General features: G+C 43.6%; 1 protein-coding gene across 5 annotated transcripts in view; it reads left to right on the top strand.

The window, feature by feature from the left end:
• The window catches only part of Dock4 (dedicator of cytokinesis 4), a 478,789-nt gene that overhangs the window by 433,076 nt on the left and 24,334 nt on the right, over positions 1–21,379 (top strand). For all 5 annotated transcript variants that reach the window (XM_045135544.1, XM_045135547.1, XM_045135546.1 and 2 more), the window contains 6 exons: positions 449–597; positions 2,529–2,615; positions 4,561–4,665; positions 11,038–11,179; positions 13,531–13,697; positions 16,573–16,659. In XM_045135544.1, coding sequence (XP_044991479.1) covers positions 449–597; positions 2,529–2,615; positions 4,561–4,665; positions 11,038–11,179; positions 13,531–13,697; positions 16,573–16,659 — 737 coding nt within the window. The remainder of the gene's footprint in view (positions 1–448; positions 598–2,528; positions 2,616–4,560; positions 4,666–11,037; positions 11,180–13,530; positions 13,698–16,572; positions 16,660–21,379) is intronic.

The raw sequence follows: 21,379 nt of genomic DNA, 5'->3' as shown, positions 1-21,379 counted from the left end.
CTAATGAGTCTATCTTCCAGGGGAAATCAGCATTGATTAACCTATTGGACATTTTTTTTATATCAGGAAATTCAGGCTGGAGAGATAGCTCAGTGTTTAAGGCACTTGCATGCAAAGCCTAACAACTGGTTAGATTTCCTAGTACTCATGTAAAGCCAGATGCACATGGTGGCACATGCATCTGGAGTTTGTTTGCAGTTGACTAGAGGCCCTGATGTGCCCATTCTCTCTCTTCTACCTGTCTATCTGTCTGCCTGCCTACCTGTCTGTCTCCCTGTCTGTTTATCTGTCTATCACCTATCTTTCCTGGTGAGTAATAAATAAATATACAAATATATCTCAGAAAACTCAAAAAGCAGTATTTTCTTCAGTTTGTGCAAGCAACTCTGATTGTAAGGGAATGGTTTGGGGTCCTATCTGAATCCATGCCCTTCCTCTTGATGTCTAGAGGCTGCATATACCCTCTTGTTGTATGATGAGCTGTTGGAATGGTCCGACCGGCCTCTCAGGGAGTTCCTGACCTACCCCACGCAAACAGAGCGGCAGCGAAAGGAGCGCCTGCACCTCACCATCATCCAGAACTTCGACAGAGGCAAAGTAAGCGGCCCCACTGCTCTGACGTCCAATGCAGGGGACCCTCCACTTCGGTGCACCCCAGAAACACCCCAGAGCTTGGTGAAACACAGATTCCAAGACCCCTAGAAAATCTGATTAAATAGTTCTGGTACCTATTTGGAGAACCTGTTGAGACTCCAGGAGATGGCCATGTCCCCAAACGCCACGACACCCTTTGACCAACATTAAGCTTGAGGGATTGATGCTCTTAAGCTTGGTGTTGCTGCTATACCAAAGTATTTAGATTGGGTGACTTATAAACAACAAAAACGTATTTGTCACGGTTCTAGAGGCTGGTAAGTCTGAGGCCAGTGCCTCGGCAGCTTGCGTGTGTGCTAACAGCCTGCTTCCTCACACGCAGCTCCCTCTCCCCGTGCCCACACATGTGGGAAGCCTCTTTTAAAGGGCATTAAATTCTTCGTTGACCTAGTCACCTCCCAGATGTTCTACCTCTTGCTGCCACTACCTTGGGAGGTAGGCTTTCAACATAAGAATGTTGGGAGAACACAGACATTCAGACTCTGAAAACTTGTCATCTCTTCCTCAAGTTGGCATGCATTCTTACACATTCTACTTTCTTTTTGAGATCAAACAAATGAAATTAGTTTTATTAAGGAAGTTAGTGGCTTCCATTCATATACTTAGACATGCCTAGAGTGTTGAAAAAAACCCTCACTGGCTTAGTTCCTAGGTTCACTTTACTTCCTTCCTCCTCAACAGCCTGTAATTCTCTCTTTTTTATTCTCTTTTTAAAATGACTTTAAACCTGGCCACTATTGCTTATTTGATTCAAGCCCTTGGGTTTTTTAATGGAATGTCTTAGATTTAATTATCTCTTCTAAATTGTAATGATTAAGCAGAAAATGAAAATACATCCAGTGGTGGTCATGTCTTTCTAGAATATAATGGGATATGCATAAAATTTTGATGCAAAGAAATTCTTTCATATCCTCCCTTATTCTCCTCCTGATCTAGCTCCACCAAATGTAGCATTCACTGCACCGATAACAAAGGAAATGTCTTTGTGTACTATGGCCATAAACATTTCACCTGTGTAGTACACTGCTTTAGAATCTCATCCACTGGACAGTCCCAGCCAGGAGTTTTTGCTAGATCGGGGATACAAGCCCTGATCCCACGGGGAAAAGGTCTCGCTTATCTGTTTCTCTGCAGCTTGTAAGCCAAAAATAACCCTCACGTGTTTAAGTGGATGGAACAAATCAACGGATCGGTGCTGCTTTGTCACATATAAAAATTATGTGACATTTACCTTGGTGTCCACAATTCTTAGTGGAACATGGCCATACTTCCTCATGTCTGTGGCTGCTTTCTTGCTGGAGGACATTGTATGGCCCCAGAGCCAAATGTATTGACTGCCTAGCGTTTTGAAGAAAAACCTTTGTTGATGGCTATGCTAGATGAAAGAAGTGTTGCATTTCTTCTGAGAGTAACAGTCTGATCCATCCAGAGTCTATGACCCTCACAATTTGCAAGGGCAAATTAGCCAAGAAAGAAGTCCAGAGCCCCAGCCTTGAAAATCGGGTCCTCGGAGTGGGGGGCTCAGCGGTAACTCCCTCCGAGGCCATGTGTAGCCATCTGCGGGGCCCTTGGGTAACTGCAACTGTTTCCTGAAGGTGATTCTGACACAATAGCATAAAATACTGTTCCTGCACCATATGCCAGTGATTGTCAAGGGGAATGTCATTAGAACTTTCTATAGAGCCTTCCTAATGTTCATGTTCATTGCATGGTGTTTTCATGCTTAAAATAACAGGGACACTACTCAAGGTAAGCTATAAAAATTGAAGAGTGAGGCCTGATGATCTCTGGAGGCAGTCATGCCCTGCCCTCTGGGTGGAAGCAAGTAGGTGGGGTGAGTGGTTACTTACGTAACTGTGTTCTTTTGACCACAGTGTTGGGAGAATGGCATCATCCTGTGCCGCAAGATTGCAGAGCAGTATGAGAGTTACTATGACTACAGAAACCTGAGCAAGATGAGGGTAAGGCACCTGGCTGCATCCTAGGCAGACTGTGGCACACCTTTGCGACTAACTTTCCAGTGTGGCTGTGTGAAATCAGTTCTGTGATCATCTTGATAAGCCTTGCAGAAGATAAGTGTATTCTCTGAACCGTGTTCAGTTACTTATGCAGAGAGGTAGCTGATTGATCCACGTAATTCTTTTGATTGATATATTAACAAATGAACCCTTGATCAGTTTCCAAAACCCTACATCTGAAATATATAATCAAATCCAAGGTTAATATTTTAGATTAATTGTGGAAAATATCCACACTGTTTGAACAGCTTCCCAGAGCCATACACAAATCTCTGAACAATGCACAATTCTTAGTACCATAATCTGCAAAGCAAAATAGTACCAATGGCTAACAGGCCCATTTTAAAACAAATTAGGGCCAAATTTTATATCAATTCTCTTTCATTTCAAGAATATATTGTCACTAGATATATATCTAGGTTTCGGTGCCCAACTAATATTCCTGGGTTCCTGAATCATTGACTATATCTCTTGCTTTTAACTTCAAACCAGTTCTTATACTCCAAGCCTTAGGAGCTTTGAACATTGTGTCATGTTGTAATACACAAGGTCCTGGTTAGGGCCAAAATTCTTTGGGGTTTCTAAAATAGGAATCATCAGCTCTTACATGTTAAAAAACAATTATGGTGTCACCTTTCAATTTTGAGGCCACTGTTTGCGACACGACAGCATAAACCTCGCTGCTTGCAGAATTCCACAAGTAGCTTCTACCCGGCAAGATGTTCTGTACTTTTGGCATAGTTCTTCATGTCAGCAGTTGATTGCTATTTCTCCTAGTATGAAAACCAAAGGGAAAAATCTGGTTTTAACTTTATCCATGCTGACTCTGGCAGGAGGCGGTTTTATATACAAACCATGGCTGCCCTTCTCTGGCCTGCTGTCCCTGCAACAGAAGCAAGGTTACAGTGTTTACCAGTGAGGGCCCCTGGGTGCCATAGTCACTAAGATGTTTATAAACCCAAAGCATTACACTTCACGCCAACTGCTCCTTGGGGTGCTGTTTACCGCGGGAGGGGGAGTCTTCAAGTGCAAGATTAGTCTTTCACCGGAAGCCCTGGAGATGCTAACACCGTGAAAGGGAAGCCATAATCTTTATCTGCCTCACCTTTTGAACATTGTCGAAGGCACACTTATGAGCTCTCAGGCCAGGTGGCACTTAGTGCTGTGCCTCCTTCAGAACGGTTTGCTAGGCTGCCCCTGCGCAGCCTGTATGAGAGTGACCCTCCAGGCACCCTGGGTCACCGCATGCAAGGGGCTGGCCAGTCCACAGCATAAGAATTTCCCAGAAAGGGCTGACATTTTAAATATATATATTTTGTTTGTTTATTTATTTGATAGAAAAAAAAAAAAGAGAGAGGGAGAGAATGGGTGCGCCAGGGCCTCCAGCCACTGCAAACAAACTCCAGATGCATGTGCCCCCTTGTGTATCTGGCTTACGTGGGTCCTGGAGAATCGAACCAGGGTCCTTTGGCTTTGCAGGCAAACACCTTAACCACTAAGCCATGTCTCCAGCCCAGGGCTGACTTTTTAGTTGCCCTTCTGAACTTCTGTTTCGTTATGAGTAAACATATCTTCGGTAGAGTACATAGAAAGAATCTTCTCTGATGACAGCATGTTACTTACACTTGATCCCTTAAACAGGGGTCAGCAATACACCGCCTGCGGGCCTAGCCAGATTGAGTAGTTGTGACAGGAACCATATGCCTGCAGAGACTGAAGTATTTACTCTCTGGACATGTTTAAAATAAGTTGGCTGAGCCTTTCCTTACGTCATTTAGAAAGGGAATCAGATAGCCTTTTCCGAAATGGGAATTAAAATGAAGTTGAGTCAGTAGGTAGGGTTGAAGGGTGGGACAGGGGACTCAGAACTTCTCACATGCTCTCCTAGATGATGGAAGCCTCTTTGTACGACAAAATCATGGACCAGCAGCGACTGGAGCCTGAGTTCTTCAGAGTCGGATTTTATGGGAAAAAATTTCCATTTTTCTTAAGAGTAAGTAAGACACTATTTAATTTTCTTTCATCTTCTGACTCAGATATCTCAATCAAGAAAATTAAGATATTGATAACATTTTATGACAGGTAAGAAGACAGGTAATAACACTAGGAGACTTTTTCTATCCTTTTAACTTGCAATACTCTATGAATCCAGAATGTCTTGTTTTGAAGTTTCCCAAGGGATCAAACCATCTACCCATTTTGAAGTTTCTTTCATGAGCAGTCATTGGTAGCTATAGTTTCCCTTGTGTGATATTCAGTAATGTATCCACCCTGCAATTTCCAGAGTTAGCATTAGAGAAAAAAGAGGTCTCCATTTTCCCTAATACTGTTACAGACTGTGGGAAACAGAGTAACATCACTTCAAGTGCAAATCTTCCCTCCAGAACCATGGAAGGAGTGTTGTCCTTTTTGATGACTCTGTGGAAAGGTAAATGTCACCTAGCAGAGAGATCTAATTTACTGCAAGTATAAATGATGTCTGTGAAAGGAAATTCATAGACCTCTTAATGTACCTACTAGGTGATAATCTATTCAACTCCCTTCTATTTTTCATATTCGACCAGGTAGTATTTTATGTGTCCGAGTGTTTACTGAACACTTCAGTATGTAGTATCTTCATTTTATGAAAACATTTGGTTAGAAGAGGAAATAAACTCACTCAAGCAACTGTGGAGATCTACTCTAGATAATTGATTAAACTGAGCCAATTTATGAGCCAGGTGTGATAGCTCAGTCTTGTAATCACAGTGCTTCGGAGGCTGAGAAAGGTGGTTTGCCACAAGTTAGATGCTGGCTTGAATTCAAGGCTACCTTGAACTATTTATGATCCTATATCACAAAAAAGTGAACACATACACACACACACACACACAAACACGCACATACTCACATGTGAACCAGAAAAAATGAGTCAAATTGTTAGAACTTTAAATCTCAATATGCATATAATAATATTGACCTAAATCTTGCCATTCTGTCAGCACATATGAGTAGAGATAAGGTCAGGATACTTGGAGAAGGAGGAAGACAGAGAATTCACTTTCCTACTTATCTAATAATCATTATTTTATCTATCTTTCAAATAAAACAGATAGATGATGATGATAGGTAGATAGATAGATGATAGACAATAAGTAATTAGATGTTGGATGGATGGATGGACAGACGGACGGACAGACAGACAGACAGACAGATACATGCTTATATACATACATGCATAGATACATACTAAACAGGAAGGATAGATGGACAGGATGGATCCCAAATTATCTAGATACCATAAGTATCACATAGAATAAATTCTTAAAGAAGTTGAAATTGTTCTTACTGGTTTAAATGACCATATTCTGCATAGACATAAAATCTGCTTGTTATTATTAAAAGAATCCACATGATGTTAACAGATAGGACTACCTAAAGATGGAAGAAATCTTAATTCTAAATTGTTTAAAATGGCAAATTCAGAGCACTGGCTGTATTTTAAAGACTTTTAAATGGACACGCCAGTCCTGGTCCATCAACATCAGACCTTAAGGAGTGCAGGGTCTGGATCCTGGTTCTCAGCAGAGTACAGACCAGCCTTCCAGGACTGTGAGCAGCTTGGGGGAGGGAAGAGAGCTAGAGACCCCACAGCAGAGGCCCAGTTTGCTATAGGACGTTTTCTTTTCTGTTAACATAGAATTGTACAACATGAAAATTACATTTTCTTTCATATCATTCCCAGGATTAGCTAATCCATTATGCACAGTAGACACAATGTTTAGAGACTTTAACAGTTGTAGGGTCACCAAAATATTTTAATTTCTTTAAAATATCAGGAGAAAATCAAAAGAACTTTTAGGCTCGAGGAAATGCTCTATATTATTTATTAGGCAATATTAACATTGATATATCCATTTCTATAACCATGCAGGCCTAAATATAACTTTAAAAAATATTTTATTCATTTTTTATTTATTTGAGAGTGGCAGAGAGAGAAAGAGGCAGAGAGAGAGAATGGGCATGGCAGTGGCCTCCAGCCACTGCAAACAAACTCCAGATGCATGCACCCCTTTGTGCATCTGGCTGATGTGGGTCCTGGGAAATGGAGCCTCAAACCGGGGTCGTTAGGCTTCACAGGCAAGCACTTAACCACTAAGCCATCTCTCCAGCCCTAAATATAACCATATATATCACACACACATACATACACACACACACACTCACACACACACACATATATATTGTTTTGTTTTGTTTTTCAAGGTAGGGTCTCACTCTGGTCCAGGCTGACCTGGAATTAACTCTGTCATCTCAGGGTGGCCTTGAACTCATGGCAATCCTTCTACCTCTGCCTCCCGAGTGCTGGGATTAAAGGCATGTGCCACCACACCCGGCTCTCATATATATATATATATATATATATATATATGAAAGAGGTTGATAAAGACAAATGTACTTTAGGGCTCACAGAAGCCATGAAGTAGCCCTGACTAAATGCTGAGTTTAGCTAGTAAGCATACAGTAAGGGACCCTAAGTATCTATTTACAATGTACAGTTGCTTTAAGTTAAAGATATTAAATTTAAAAAGAAAACACAAAAGTAGTTGAGAAGCACAGATTATAAAGGAAGTTTCACAACCTGGAAAAAGCACGTGGGACAAGTAAAATAACTTATGTTAAAAGTCAGCGTTTTTTAATCCCACACCCAGGTGGTACAGGTATGAGGATCTCTGTGAGTTCGAGGCTAGCCCAAGACTACATAGTGAATTCCAGGTCAGCCTGGGCTAGAGCAAGATTCCACCTTGAAAACAACAGCCAAGTCATGGAGAAGTGAATCTGTCATCAGTCTTTTGCAACGAATGGGTCTCCCTCTGTTGGTTTCTAAAGGGCACTGCAGTCTTCAGAGTCCCAGTGCCTGGCCTTCTTTTAGGAAAGCAGATTCTAATCTGTTTTTCTTCTTCTTCTTTTTTTAAATTTTGTTTTGTTGTAATTAAAAATAAATGACTATCCATTTTTAAAGCTTCTTTCCTTCTTTGATTGACTTCAGGATACTTTTTATCCCCCTTTTTAGTTTTTTGAGACAGGGTCTTAACTCTGGCCCAGGCTGGCCTTGAACTCACTTTATAGCCCAACCTAGCCTTAAACTCACATCAGTCCTCCTATCACAGCCTCTCCAGTGCTGGGATTTCCTGAGTGAGCCACCGTGTCAGGCACATGGTACTTTTAAAAGCGCTAATGCATTGAGACAGGTGTATGATCTGAAGTTAGTTCTTTTTTCTCCTCATGGAAAGTGGATGCTTTAAAGAGCATTGACCAGTGTGATCCAAATGATGTGCTCCTAAGTCTTCGCTTAAAAGAAAAAGGAGAAGCGTGTTCACATGAAGACCTGTACCTGAATGCTTGTGGAAGCATTATTCATAATATCCAGAAAGTAAGAATCAGCTCAAATATATATCAGTTGAACCAAAACACAGTGCAGTTTTACAGTGGATCTCTGTTCAACAGCAAAGGGTATGGAAGCACAGATCTGCGCCACGACCTGGGGAAACTGAAAGTAGAGGTTAACTGAAAGCGTCAGTCACAGTACACCACATGGTATTGTTTCACAGAAAGCAAAAGTGGTCGTAGGGCTGCCAGCGTCTGGGGCAAAGAAGAGGTAGAAGGAAGTGGTGTGGATCTGGGACTTCTTGTGGAGAAGATGAAAGTAGTCACAACAGTAGGCTGCTGTGATGTTTGTGCAACTCTGTGACTATTCTGGGAAGCATGAAGTAATTTTAAAAAGGTCAATTTGCCAGGCATGGTGGCACATGCCTTTAATCCTAGCACATGGGAGGCCAAGGTAGGAGGATCGCTGTAAGTTCAAGGCCAGCTTCAGACTACATAGTGAATTCCAGGTCAGCCTGGGCTAGAGTGAGACCCTACTTCGAAAAATAAAATGGCAGGGGGAGGGGGTGGTAACTTTTAGGGCTGGAAAGTTGGCTCACAGTTAAGGCTCTTGCCTGCAAAGACTAAGGACCTGGGTTCTATTCCCCAGTACCCATGTACAGCCAGATGCACAAGGTGGCACATGTATCTGGCATTCTTTTACAGCAGCTAGAGGTCCTAGTGCACCGATTTTATATGTATCTGACTCTCTCTTTCACAAATAAATAAATGCAATATTTTTAAAAGGTAAATTTTATAGTAGGACTTGAATCTCAATGAAGCTTTGATTTTGAAAAACATGATACTGACAGAGGGGAATGCTTACTTACTTATTTGTTAAGCCCAAATAACAGAGTCAAAACTCTGTTTTATTCAAAATAGCTTCCTAACATTATCAACTGTTTGTGTTTAGAGTAATTCCATATTTCATACACTACTGTTATATGTAGCATTGTTTTAAAAAGTATTTCAGTTACTGGGATTTCAGATGTTCCGTTTTTTAGTTTACTGAGAAAAGTGCTTTTGGTTTTGAATTGAATTTGAAAAATAAAAGTATAAGAAGGTTCAGCTTTTATCTGCATCAGAAGATATAAAGTGTAACTTTTACGTAGATAGGTTTCTGGGTAGTCTTTCTTGCCATTCTTAAACCTTTTCATGAAAACATCTATTCATATACACAGTTGTACCCCGATATTAACCCCGTCCACCACCCTCCTTTGTCCCCACTCCCCCAATCTCCTGCCAGTTTTTTTTTTCTTCAATTTTTATTTATTTATTTGAGAGTGACAGACACAGAGAGAAAGAACAGATAGAGGGAGAGGGAGAGAATGGGCGCGCCAGGGCTTCCAGCCTCTGCAGACGAACTCCAGACGCATGCGTCCCCTTGTGCATCTGGCTAACGTGGGACCTGGGGAACCGAGCCTCGAACCGGGGTCCTTAGGCATCACAGGCGAGCGTTTAACCGCTAAGCCATCTCTCCAGCCCTCCTGCCAGTTTTTTAAAGAATCATGACTTATGTAGGGACCTGTGAGAAACTGTCCCACTAGCATGTCCTGCCTTTTTCTGCAACTGCAGACCTGAACCCCCAGGCGTGAGCTGAACCTCCTTCACCGTGGCCTAAGGCGCTTCCTTTGGGTGCTACTGTAATAGGAGAGGGCTGCAAACCTTATCTCCCCGGCACAAACAACTCTGTCTCCTTTGTTAAAGACCTTTAGGGAATGAGATCTCACCATGTTTTTCTCAGCCTTCATGGCCCCAGGAGATTTTTCCTGAACATATTAGGCCAGGTTCAGTGTAGCCAGATCCTCAGGCCTTGGGCCCAGATCTGAGTTTAAGTCTAATCCCCATGGGCAATCCTTAGAGCTCTTGAGCCACAGTTTCCCATTGTGAAGTGGAGCGGTTGGGGGGGGGGGTATTTCTCCAGCATTGTGGGTTAAGCCTCTTTAATACTGCACCCCACAACTAATTTTATGATTATTAAACCATCAGAAAGATTATCCTCATCTCAAACCAGCTTGTTCAGGTATTTCTTGTTGTTATTGTTTTGTGTTTTGAGGTAAGACCTTACTGTAGCCCAGGATGGCCTGGAACTCAACTCTGTAGCCCCCAGGCTGGCCTTGAACTCATGACAGTTCTCCTTCCTCAGATCCTGAGTGCTGGGATTAAAGGTATAGCCAACACTCCCAGCTAAGGTACTTAAAAAAAAAAAAAAAAAAAAAAAAAAACTTAAGCCTATCTTTCCAACTCTCTGTCCTAACTCAAGAATAAACTTCAACATTCTTACCTGAATGGCAGTCCTGACCCCTTGAATGTGTGTGTGTGTAGGGGGGGTTGTTTGGGGAAAAAAAAAAAAAAGGAAGAAATATGCCCAACATTTAGCAAGGCCCTAGAACTTCCAAGCTTTGTAGGGTTACAAGGTTCTTGGCTTCCTGAAGCTGAGCTGGTATAGCACAGAAATTTCCATGTCTTCTGTCCTCCTGTCTCTGAAGACTGAAGGAGAGAGCTGTCTTTCCTCCCGTGGAAGGCTCTCATCAATGGAAGTGGAAAAGCTCAGAGGCCTTTTAGAAAGAATGCTGAATATAGTGAGCAGCATTTTCAGTTATGACAGTCCTCTCTTTTCTTACAATCAGAAATTTATATGCATGGGTTTGACATCCATTTAACATTTAACTCATTTGTTCATTAGCATTTAAAGGAAACACTGCTTTGTTTTTGGTCTGTGGTGGTCTAAGTATCAGAGCCCCATTGTACCTCATGCATGTGAAGAGCAAAGACCGCTAAAGACCCTTGCCCTGCACTTGGAATACATTGGCACATATTTTCAGGTTGCAATTTGTTCATGTTTCAGCGTAGTGATGTGGGACATATGGTCAGTTATTGTCAAACTCATTTTTTGCCTTCTTTTTATCATACTGCACTGTGGTTCTGTCCTGATGTCAGTTTTTAATTTCATCCCCAGAACAAGGAGTTTGTGTGCCGAGGGCATGACTATGAAAGGCTGGAGGCCTTCCAACAGCGAATGCTCAACGAGTTCCCGCACGCCATTGCCATGCAGCACGCCAACCAGCCCGACGAGACCATCTTCCAGGCGGAGGCCCAGTGTATCCGCACCGCGGTGGGCTGGGTCGGCTCAGACTCTCCCTGCTAGGTTGTCCAGTCACTGGTCCCATTTCAGTGGCCATAGTTTTACCTGCCCTCGTCCTCATCGTCTTGATTTCAGCTCCTCTCCTGCCGAACAGAACCTTTTTTTTTTAAAGTCATAGTTATTCATTTGAAAGAGACAGCGAGACAGAGAATGGGTACCTCATATTGCTGTGGACACATGCCTGGCTTTACGTGGATACTGAATTAAACCTTGGCCGTCAGGCTTTGTAAGCAAGTATTTTTAACAGCTGAACCATCTTTCCAGCCTACGTCTGCCCCTTTTAAAAAATTTTATTTATTTATTTATTTGAGTGAGAAAAAAAAGAGACACAGAGAGAGAATGAATGGGCATGGTAGGGCCTCTAGCCACTGCAGCAAACTCCAGATACATGTACCACCTTGTGCATATGGCTTACATGGGTCCTGGGGAATCGAACCTGGGTCCTTTGGCTTTGCACACAAGTGCCTTAACAGCTACGCCATCTCTCCAGCCCAACTTCTTTCCTTTTAATTAAAACTCCTTTGTATTTCAACCCTGCTTTTCAAGTTCCTTTTTGGAGATTTCCCTTGAAATAATTTTCGCCTCACATCCTGTCAAAAATACTTTAATTCGAAGAAATTCTAATATTATGTTCACTCCTTTCTCTGGTACTTTTATTCTGGAATGAGGAAGGGGGGCAGGGAGTTGCCAAGGTGCCTCCAGTGTCTTTTGGGAACTCTTAGTGATGGCATCCTGGACTTCCTGTGGCAATTAAAAAACAATGCACACTCCCACCAGGCAAACACAAACAGCTCACCTGGAAATATACAGGCATTAGAGACAAAGGCACCTCACCCAGCAACCTTCCCAAATCCCTCTGCCCACAGAGAGCACTGGAAATTTCCAGTGTCCATTATAGATATCATTTTAGTGCAAAAATCTAAATCCAGCCAGGCGTGGTGGCTCACACCTTTAATCCCAGCACTTGGGAGGGAGAGGTAGGAGGATTGCCATGAGTTTGAGGCTACCCTGAGACTACATAGTGAATTCCAGGTCAGCCTGGGCTAGAGTGAGACCCTACCTCAAAAAATAAAAAATAAATAAATAAAAAATAAAAAATAAACTAAATCCAAGATAAATAAGAAATTATATGAGGAAAAAAAATCTTTGACCCTATTTCTTTGAGAATGAAGTAAATATATAATCAAACACTATTATCTTTTTTTAATACTGTTTTAAACTGTCCATTACAAGTGGCCACTCTGATTATGAATACCTATTTTGGAAAACTGGCTGCCAGAAGGAAGCGAGGCCCGGAGTCACAGCAAAACATGGCTCATGTAAGTCTTTGCCAAGTTGCTCATGGCTACAGGAGGACTTGCAGGTTGTAAGTAAATAAATTTTAAACAGTCATGCCCATACCAAAGATAAACGTGTTTCATGTGTAAGAACGAGGATTGTTCTCATTCTGAATACCTAAGAGTCAGCTATTTCCAACCACCCAACAAAATCTTATTCATGATACGTAAATTCACAGGTTATGGGCATGCCAAGTAAACGTTTTGTCAGTCACCTACTAGAACTGAATCAAGGTCTACATTTTGAGACCTGATTTTAAGTGTTTTTCACATCTTTTTGGCAGTTTTTTAAGATGTTTATTTCAGAAAGAGAGAGAGAGAGAGAGAATTTGCGCACCAGGGCCTCAGCCACTGAACTCGAAAACTCCAGATTCTTGTGCCCACCTAGTGGACATGTGCGACCTTGCACTTGCCTCATCTTTTTGCGTCTGACTTATATGGGATCTGGAAACTTGAACCTTAGGCTTTGCAGGCAAGCATGTTAGCTGCTAAGCCATCTCTCCAGCCCCTTTTGGCCATTTTTAAATGACTTTGTTGCAGTTACCTTTTCATCACTGGATCAAACATCCAACCAGAAGTAGCTGATGGGAGGAAAGGGCTTATTTCATGCTTACAGAATGCAGGGGAACACCCACAGTGGCAGAGGAAGCTGGTTCGCTTCAGCATCCACAGCAGAGACAGAGCAGCCAGTACTGGCCAGCACCACCAGCCAGAGCTGGGACTGGCCCTTCACACCCATCAGGGCTGGGCTACAAGATCCCCCCGTGACACCTCCTAGAGCCGACTGCTGGAGACTCAAGTTGAAAGCTTACTCAAAAATACCTCAGGCTGTGGGGGACATTCAAACCACCACAGATTTCAACCAAAGTGGAAACCCTAGATGGTGAACCACCCTCTTCTCTCTGCACAGCTCAGTGGACCAGGCTTCTGTTTGCCAGGTTGGGTACCCTCCTTGACTCTTTAATCCTAGATTTGCAGATATATGCCGTGACTCCCATTCCAGAGAGCCAGGAGGTCCTGCAGAGAGAGGGCGTCCCAGACAACATCAAAGGCTTCTATAAAGTGAATCACATCTGGAAATTTCGCCATGACCGACCATTCCACAAGGGCACAAAAGACAAGGAGAATGAGTTTAAGGTACTGAGCAGGCTTTCTAATGCTCCATCTCACCCACCTAGACTGAGCCACTTGGTAAATATTTTGTCAGATCAGTGTTGAGTAATCGGACCAAAGAGGAGCATAGGAGCCCTTTAATCTAGTGTTTTCCCCAACTATGCAGTGTATGTAGGTAACAGGTAGAGTTTTCCAACCAAGCTGACTTAGGCCCCTAGTTCAGAAATTCTGTCTGGGTAGATCTAGGAGAGAAGTCCTAAAATCAGTTTTCTGTGATTGTTTTATTTTTAAAATATTTTATCTTTATTTGGTGGGGGAGAGAATGGTTGTGCCAGGGCCTCTAGCCACTGCAAACAAACTGCAGACACAGTACCACCATGTGTATCTGGCTTACATGGGCACTAGGGAATCAAACCTGGGTCCTTAGGCTTCACAGGCAAGTGCCTTAACCACTAAGCCATCTCTCCAGCCCTTCTGTGATAGTTCTATTGTCAGTGGTCCTTAGATTAGTCTGTGAGAACTTAGGGTTGAGCTCCGTTCTTTCACCCATTTCTGTGGGAATATCGGGGTATATTTTAATCACCAGGAGTGCAGTGAGTAAAGAGTGCCTGAGGAGTAGAGAAAAGGAGGACCCTAAGAAGTGGATACTTCTGGGGAACTGGGGAAATGGCTTAGTGGTTATAGCATTTGCCTGCGAAGCCTAAGGACCCAGGTTCAATTCCCCAGAACCCACGTAAGCCAGATACACAAGAGGCACATATGTCTGGAGTTCCTGTGCAGTGGCCAAAGGCCATGGCATGCCCATTCTCTCTTTCTCTCTGTCTCTTTCTCTCTCATAAATAAATGAATAAAATATTTTTTAAAAAAGTGGACACTTGGGCAGGCTGCTGATGCAATACGTTGGTTACATCCCATCTTTTCCTCAGCAGACCAGACTAAATGCACATCTTGGCCTCTGCCTGTGCTGGGGTGTCTGTTCTCAGCAGTCACAATGTGCCTTGATAGGTCAGCATGCTCCTAGTTAGAAAGGGCCCCACCGAGGAATGGGGCCAGATTGTTCCCTGGGTAAGTTGTGATCTGCCCTTTTCTTGAAAACAGTGGTGAGACCAGAAAGACTCCAATGGGTCAGCATTCATACTGAAACACAATGCAAAATGAGCTTAATGGGGGCTCACTGCATTAGCATCTCTCATTGGGATACTTTCTTTCAAGATACACAGTGTCTGCTGTCAGTCTTGCCTCGTGTTGACTCACTCGTCTTCCCTACCTACATCGGTTCCCAGTGCTGTCAGTAGTTAACTCCAGGAATTATTCTGCCAGGACCACAGAGGCAGAGCTTTGACAGCTCCACAGAGTTCTGATGGAGTTGAAGGAAGTAGTCCTTTGTGCAGGAAGCTCTGGAGGGTTTGAATGGAAAAGCAAGGAGACCACTGAGACATTACTGAAAAGATCTGTCACCATTATCTAATCCTTTGTGGATAGCCCTGGTTTTGTTTTTCTCCTCTGTAATCATTCTGAGATCTAATTGGCTCATGATAATAGTTCTACTTGCAGGGGCTTCCAGTCCTAGGTCCTAGATGCCCTGCACGTACACAGTTCATTTGCTCAAGTCCCACGTCAGTGACCAGCAGGCCCAGCACTGCACCGCATGCCTTTTCAGTCCATCTCCATGGCTTACGCTACGGCTCATTTTCTCCTTGACTATTTGTCAGAGATAACAGCCTCTCCCTGCTGGGAGGTGGGCTGAGTCAATCAGACTTCATCCCTGTGCTTATACCTCCAAGAATCCGGCTATAAACTGTAACCCTTCCCCAAACCTGTCCCCACAACAGCCCCTCACACACTCTCCATCCTGGCTTCTTTATTCCCCGGGTCACCCTGCCCTTCCATAAGCAGCTTGGTGTCTGTGGGCTGCCTCCTCCTGCCTGCAGAGCTTCCATCACTCCCCTCCTGCCAAACTCCTCCTCTCTCTTCAAAATTGAGCTCACGTGTCACCTCCTGGGAGTGCTGCCTTCCTCCTCCACCACGTGGCATGAGCACCTGGGACCACTGCATGCCTTAAGTGTGACACTGTCTTCCTCTGAGCTCTGACTTGTCCGCTTACCTACTTGTCAGCAGAAGAATGCTACAAGTTCTTGTCACAGGACCTGGGCCCTATTCACCTCAGTAGCTCTTGGCCGGTGCAAAGATAGTGCTCCCCTTTCCACCCGCCTCTCTCTGTGGTTTGAATAAATGATACAATTTCAGGAATCCTATATGTTCTTACCTTTTTGAGAATATAAAAAAGATGAGGCATAAATACCAAATCTGCAATGACAGGGGGGAAAAAAAAAAACTGTCCTGTAAGCATCTTGTGACAGAAGCAGCTTCTCCAGAGGGAGTCCATCCTAGTCAGAGAGAGCCCAGCATCACATGGGTGCACCCGCCCTCCACCAGGTCCGTTCAGCACAAGAACTGTGCGGATGGCAATGGAGAGGGAATCCAGTGGGTGAAAATGCTTTGCAGGTAATTAGAATTTGGCTTTTGAGCAGATCAATGCTCTCCTTGAGGCTTAGTGTCTTCACCTTAAAATAGAAGGCCCAAGTCACGTGATTCCCAGAGCCCAGTCTTGCCTTAGGGTGCTATTACACTAAGCCTGTCTTGAGAGCTCACTGTTACCTCTTCTAGGTTAGAATGGCTAAGCCTTGAGTGAAGAGTTTAAATTCATGTTCTAGAGAAACAGCAAAGAAAACAGCTGTGGCCTCCTACTGTTTTGAACCTTGTTTTTTCTGAAGCAGGCGTTTCCAGAGAGTGTCACTGAACAAGGCTGGAGGAACGCAGCAGTCCTGGTGACACCCGTCACAGCCCCGGGCCTCCCCTGAAGGGCAGCTTTAGGACTTACTGTGTGTTGTGCTTTCAGAGTCTCTGGGTGGAGAGAACATCGCTGTACCTGGTACAGAGCCTGCCTGGCATTTCCCGCTGGTTTGAAGTGGACAAGCGTGAAGTGGTAAGGTCCAGAGTTTATTCGCAAGTCCTTTCTCCTCCGGTCACTCTGCTGGGGCCTTGCCCACTCTTCAGTGCTTCTGCTTTTGACTACCAGGCTTCCCTCAGAGTAAGGTAGGGAATGTTTAAGATATATTTTTTCCAGGTCAGCCTGGGCTAGAGTGAGACCCTACCTCAAAAAACCAAAAAAAAAAAGATATATTTTGCTCTTCCAAGACTGTGAAGGTAAATGTAGATAAAAGGAACTTCTTGAAAACAACTGTGATTGAAGCATTAAAAAGAAGAAGCTGGACGTGGTGGTGCATGCCTTTCATCCCAGCACTCGGGAGGCAGTGGTAAGAGGATTGCCATGAGTTCGAGGCCACCCTGAGACTACATAGTGAATTCCAGGTCAGCCTGGGCTAGAGTGAGACCCTACCTCAAAAAAACAAAAATAAAAAACATTTTTTTAAAAAAGCAGAAAAACCTGGGTATCCAGGTGCTTGAACAAGGACTAGAATTCCAGTTCTCCCACATATGCAACCTTTGATGTTTAATATGAGGCAGGCAGGAGCCATGAAATCATCCTGTTAGAGCTAGGACTAATTCTCCCAATTTCCAAAATGCTTACCAAGAAATTGAAGACTTTTGCCAGAGATCACACATGTTAAGATGATAAAACATATATACACTCAAACCTGGATTTTTCTGATTCCAAGCCAGTTATGTTGCCCTTTTCTGGCCCCAGTTTCCTTATAGGCAAGGTGGAAAGCCCTGGGGGCCTTGCTGCATGGGCGTGCAGTGGGCGGGACATGGTGTGTTAGGGCCTGAGCGGAGCTGCACGGAGGAGCAGGGCTCCTTAGAGAACCTGGTAACCACAGGGCTCTCTGCCAGAAATGTGTGCCCGGCTCCTGGCCCCATGGAAGAGAGTGGGGAGCCAGTGAAAGCCCTCACGACTGGGGTGAGCCCTGCCTGATGTCTCCCTTTGCTGCTGTGCATCAGGCTGGCAGGACCCAGGTGTCGGCCGCAGCCCCCCAGCTTCCCAGTGTCCCTTCTCCCTTCTTTGGAACAACATCCTTTATGCTGAGGCTGGCCTTTGTGGGATTTTTTTTTTTTTGTCGTTTATTTTTTTTTTGCGGGGGGGGGGGTTCAAGGTAGGGTCTCACTCTGGTCCAGGCTGACCTGGAATTAACTATGTAGTCTCAGGGTGACCTCAAACTGTCGGCAATCCTTCCACCTCTGCCTTCCAAGTGCTGGGATTGGCCTTTGGATTGATTGCCCCAAGCCAACTCTGAAAACACAGCGTGAACCAAACCTTCACAAGGAGCATCCTGCTCCGTCGGTGAACACACACTGCCACTGCCTGGCAGATTGTCTTTGCACCGTGGCTTTTCTCATCTGAAATCTCAACTTTGACACATCAGCTAATCGCACTCAGTTAAGCTAAGGATTCATAAATGAATGGGATTTGCACTTTTTTGTTATTTCAGGGTGGTTTTTTTTTCTGTTCAAATATTTTATTTGTTTATTTGAGAGATAGAAAGAGATAGAGCGAATATGGGCACGCAGGGCCTCTAGACACTGCAAACGAATCCCAAACACATGTGCCACCTTGTGAATCTGGCTTACGTGGGTACTGGGGAATTGAACCTGGGTCCTTTGGCTTCTTAGGCAAGCGCCTTAACCCTCCAGCCCTGTTGTTTGGTTTGGTTTTTTTTGTTTGTTTGTTTGTTTTGTCTTAAGGCAGGGTCTTACTCTAGCCAAGATAACTTAGAACTCAGAATCTCTGGACTGTCCTCAAGCTCACTGTAATCCTCCCAAGTACATAGGATTCAAGGTGTGTGCCACCACACCCAGCCTAAGGGTTTTCACTGTTCATTGCCAAAATAACCACCCAGCTCCCTAAGCAAACCAAACCCATTCATCAGATGGAATCAGTGGTTTTTGATGTAGCCTGACTCAAGGGTCTCAGCAGCTGTTGTCGATATGGTTTGCCCTACAGCCTTCCAGGGAAGAGGAGAGGCTGCTACAGGGTGTTCAGAAAGGCTTTTTAGCTGCACTCCCTGCGGAGCGGCCATGAGCACAACCCACGGAAATGTGCTTAGTCATCCATACTACGTTAATGGTTCAGAGCCTTTTCAGATCCATACCACCCAGAGCCTTAAATCCGGTGGACTCCCCAATGGTCCTCGCCTTTGAAACCACACACACATCACTAATGAAAAGTAACAAGCTGGCAGTAGTGATAAAAAGAAGAATTAATATGCACCACCTTTCAAACATCAGCTGCCTACATGATTAGAACACATCATCTTATTTCCTGTCAGAACAGCGCACTCCGGGCTGTTTTTGTTCCTTGAGGACAGCCCACTCTCAGCAGCCTCATGCTGCTCTCTTGTTCCTGCTGCCTGGAATGCTCTATTGTCTACCAAGTTTACAGGTGTGATTCTGACCTACTGAGGAGGAGGAACAGGCTAGTAGGCACTCAATAAATTATATGAAGAACTGAACTGAAATTCCATCCCTGAAAGGCCCAAACCTGAAAACCATAAGATACTTAGATTTGGCTGCAGAACTCATTTCTTATACCACAGCTCTTACAAGGCCATTTATTTGCTGTCTTTCATTTGGTGTGAATGTTCTGTATGTTTCACCAAACAAATATCAATGCATTTGATTAAGGGAAACTCTCCCAGAGCCTGCTGAGGCATATATAATACACCACATGTGCCCTGAATTGTCTTTCTAAAATCTGAAATACTCCAAATTGTGAAATGTGCTGTCAAATGTTTCAGACGAAAGTGGGAACTTTTATTTATTAACTCATATGCCCCTAATGGCTTATGTAATGGTTTTTAGTACATTGATGTGTTTTAGCTGTTGTTTCCTCAGTTATTTATTTATTTATTCTGCTTTCAAGATCCCCCTAAAAGCTTCCCCCCCTCAATTAAAAAAATACCTCATCCTCCCCTCAAAAGTATAAGCCACAATAAACCCTTTCCTTCCGTAAGCTGCTTCTGGCCCAGTATTTTGGCGTGTCAGTGAGAAGGTAACTACCATACTCCTTGCCTTTAGCAGCTAGGAAAAAAAGACTAATTTTGCTTTATCCATACCGCTATGCAGTCCTCACACCAGGTCCTTTTGAAACAAGTCTCAAATATTACACAGTTTCATTCATAAATATTCCATCATGTGCATATTTAAAACAACACAATCTCAATATCATTGCTATATCTAGGAGAAGAACAGTAATTCATCGGTCATAAAATAGGTAGGGTTCTCTCACCGAGAATCTGTTTCATTTGCATTTTACGCTGTTGTTTGACTCTTCATTTAAATAAGGGCTGCACGTCGTAGTTGTTTGCAGTGTTCCTTAAATCCCTTTCAATCTAGAGGATCCCTCAAGGTGGTTTATTCTGAATTAAAATCCTTAGGTCTTGAGCCGGGGACAGTGGCGGGGGGGGGGGGGAGTCATTTAACATGGCTCTCTGTGGCGTACATGTCATGTGAATTGTGAGTTGGATCTAGACGCTTGATAAGGTTTTCTTTCTGCGGGACTCCGCAGCGGCGGCCCCTGCTGTGCTCTTGTTGTGATCGTCCTCCTCCCTCCTCCCTCTCCTTCCAGTCTTCACTTTTCTTGTGATATTAGCAAGAATACTGATAACCAATTATTGATAATAATTTGCCACACATATTAATCTTCAGGGAGGGGTTAAAGTTGGTAACAGGTTATCATTCCATCTTTATTTATTCATTATAGCATTTCTTATTTTTTTCTCAATTTTTATTAACATTTTCCCTGATTATAAAAAATATCCCATGCTAATACCCTCCCCCCCACACTTTCCCCTTTGAAATTCCATTCTCCATCATATCCCCTCCCCATCTCACTCAGTCTCTCTTTTATTTTGATGTCATGATCTTTTCCTCCTCTTATGATGGTCTTGTGTAGGTAGTGTCAGGCGCTATGAGGTCATGGATATCCAGGCCATTTTATGTCTGGAGGGAACACATTGTAAGGTGTCCTACCCTTCCTTTGGCTCTTACATTCTTTCTGCCACCTCTTCCGCATTAGACCCTGAGTCTTGGAAGGTGTGATCGAGATGTAACTCAGTACTGCAGTCACTTCTTTCCAGCACTATGATACCTTCTGAGTCATCCCAAGGTCACTGCCATCTGCAAAGAGAAGATTCTCTACCCAAAGTGAGAGTAGCATTAATATAAGGGTATGAATATTAAGAGAAGTGCTTACTGGGCAGTTTGATAAGCATAGTACATACATTTATCCATATGTCAGCAGATGTTACACCCCTAGGGCTCATGACTACCCCTGTTTGAAGTTTTCAGTATCAGGGATGTATTCCCTCCCATGGAGAGGGCCTCCAGTCCAAATGGAGGGCAGTTGGTTTCCACCACGACAGAAGTGCCACTTTTGCACCCGTTGGCTCATTTGGCCTGGCTGGCCAATTATAAGGCTTGCAGTGTCCACTGTTGAGTATCTTCACTGGTAGTATCTCTTTCTCCCATTGAACTACATGTAGAATGACTTCTTCCAGCTTCATTACAGTATTTCTATAAAAAGAAACATTCATCCAGGTGTGGTGGTGCACACCTTTAATCCCAGCACTTAGGAAGCAGAGGCAGGAGGAGCGCCCAGAGTTTAAGGCCACCCTGAGACTCCATAGTGAATTTCAGGTCAGCCTGGACTAGAGTGAGACCCTACCTCAAAAAAAAACTTTAAAAAA

Source organism: Jaculus jaculus, chromosome 16 (genome assembly GCF_020740685.1).
Source record: "Jaculus jaculus isolate mJacJac1 chromosome 16, mJacJac1.mat.Y.cur, whole genome shotgun sequence".
Classification (NCBI taxonomy): Eukaryota; Metazoa; Chordata; class Mammalia; order Rodentia; family Dipodidae; genus Jaculus; species Jaculus jaculus.
This window is presented reverse-complemented; position numbering and strand designations above follow the sequence as displayed.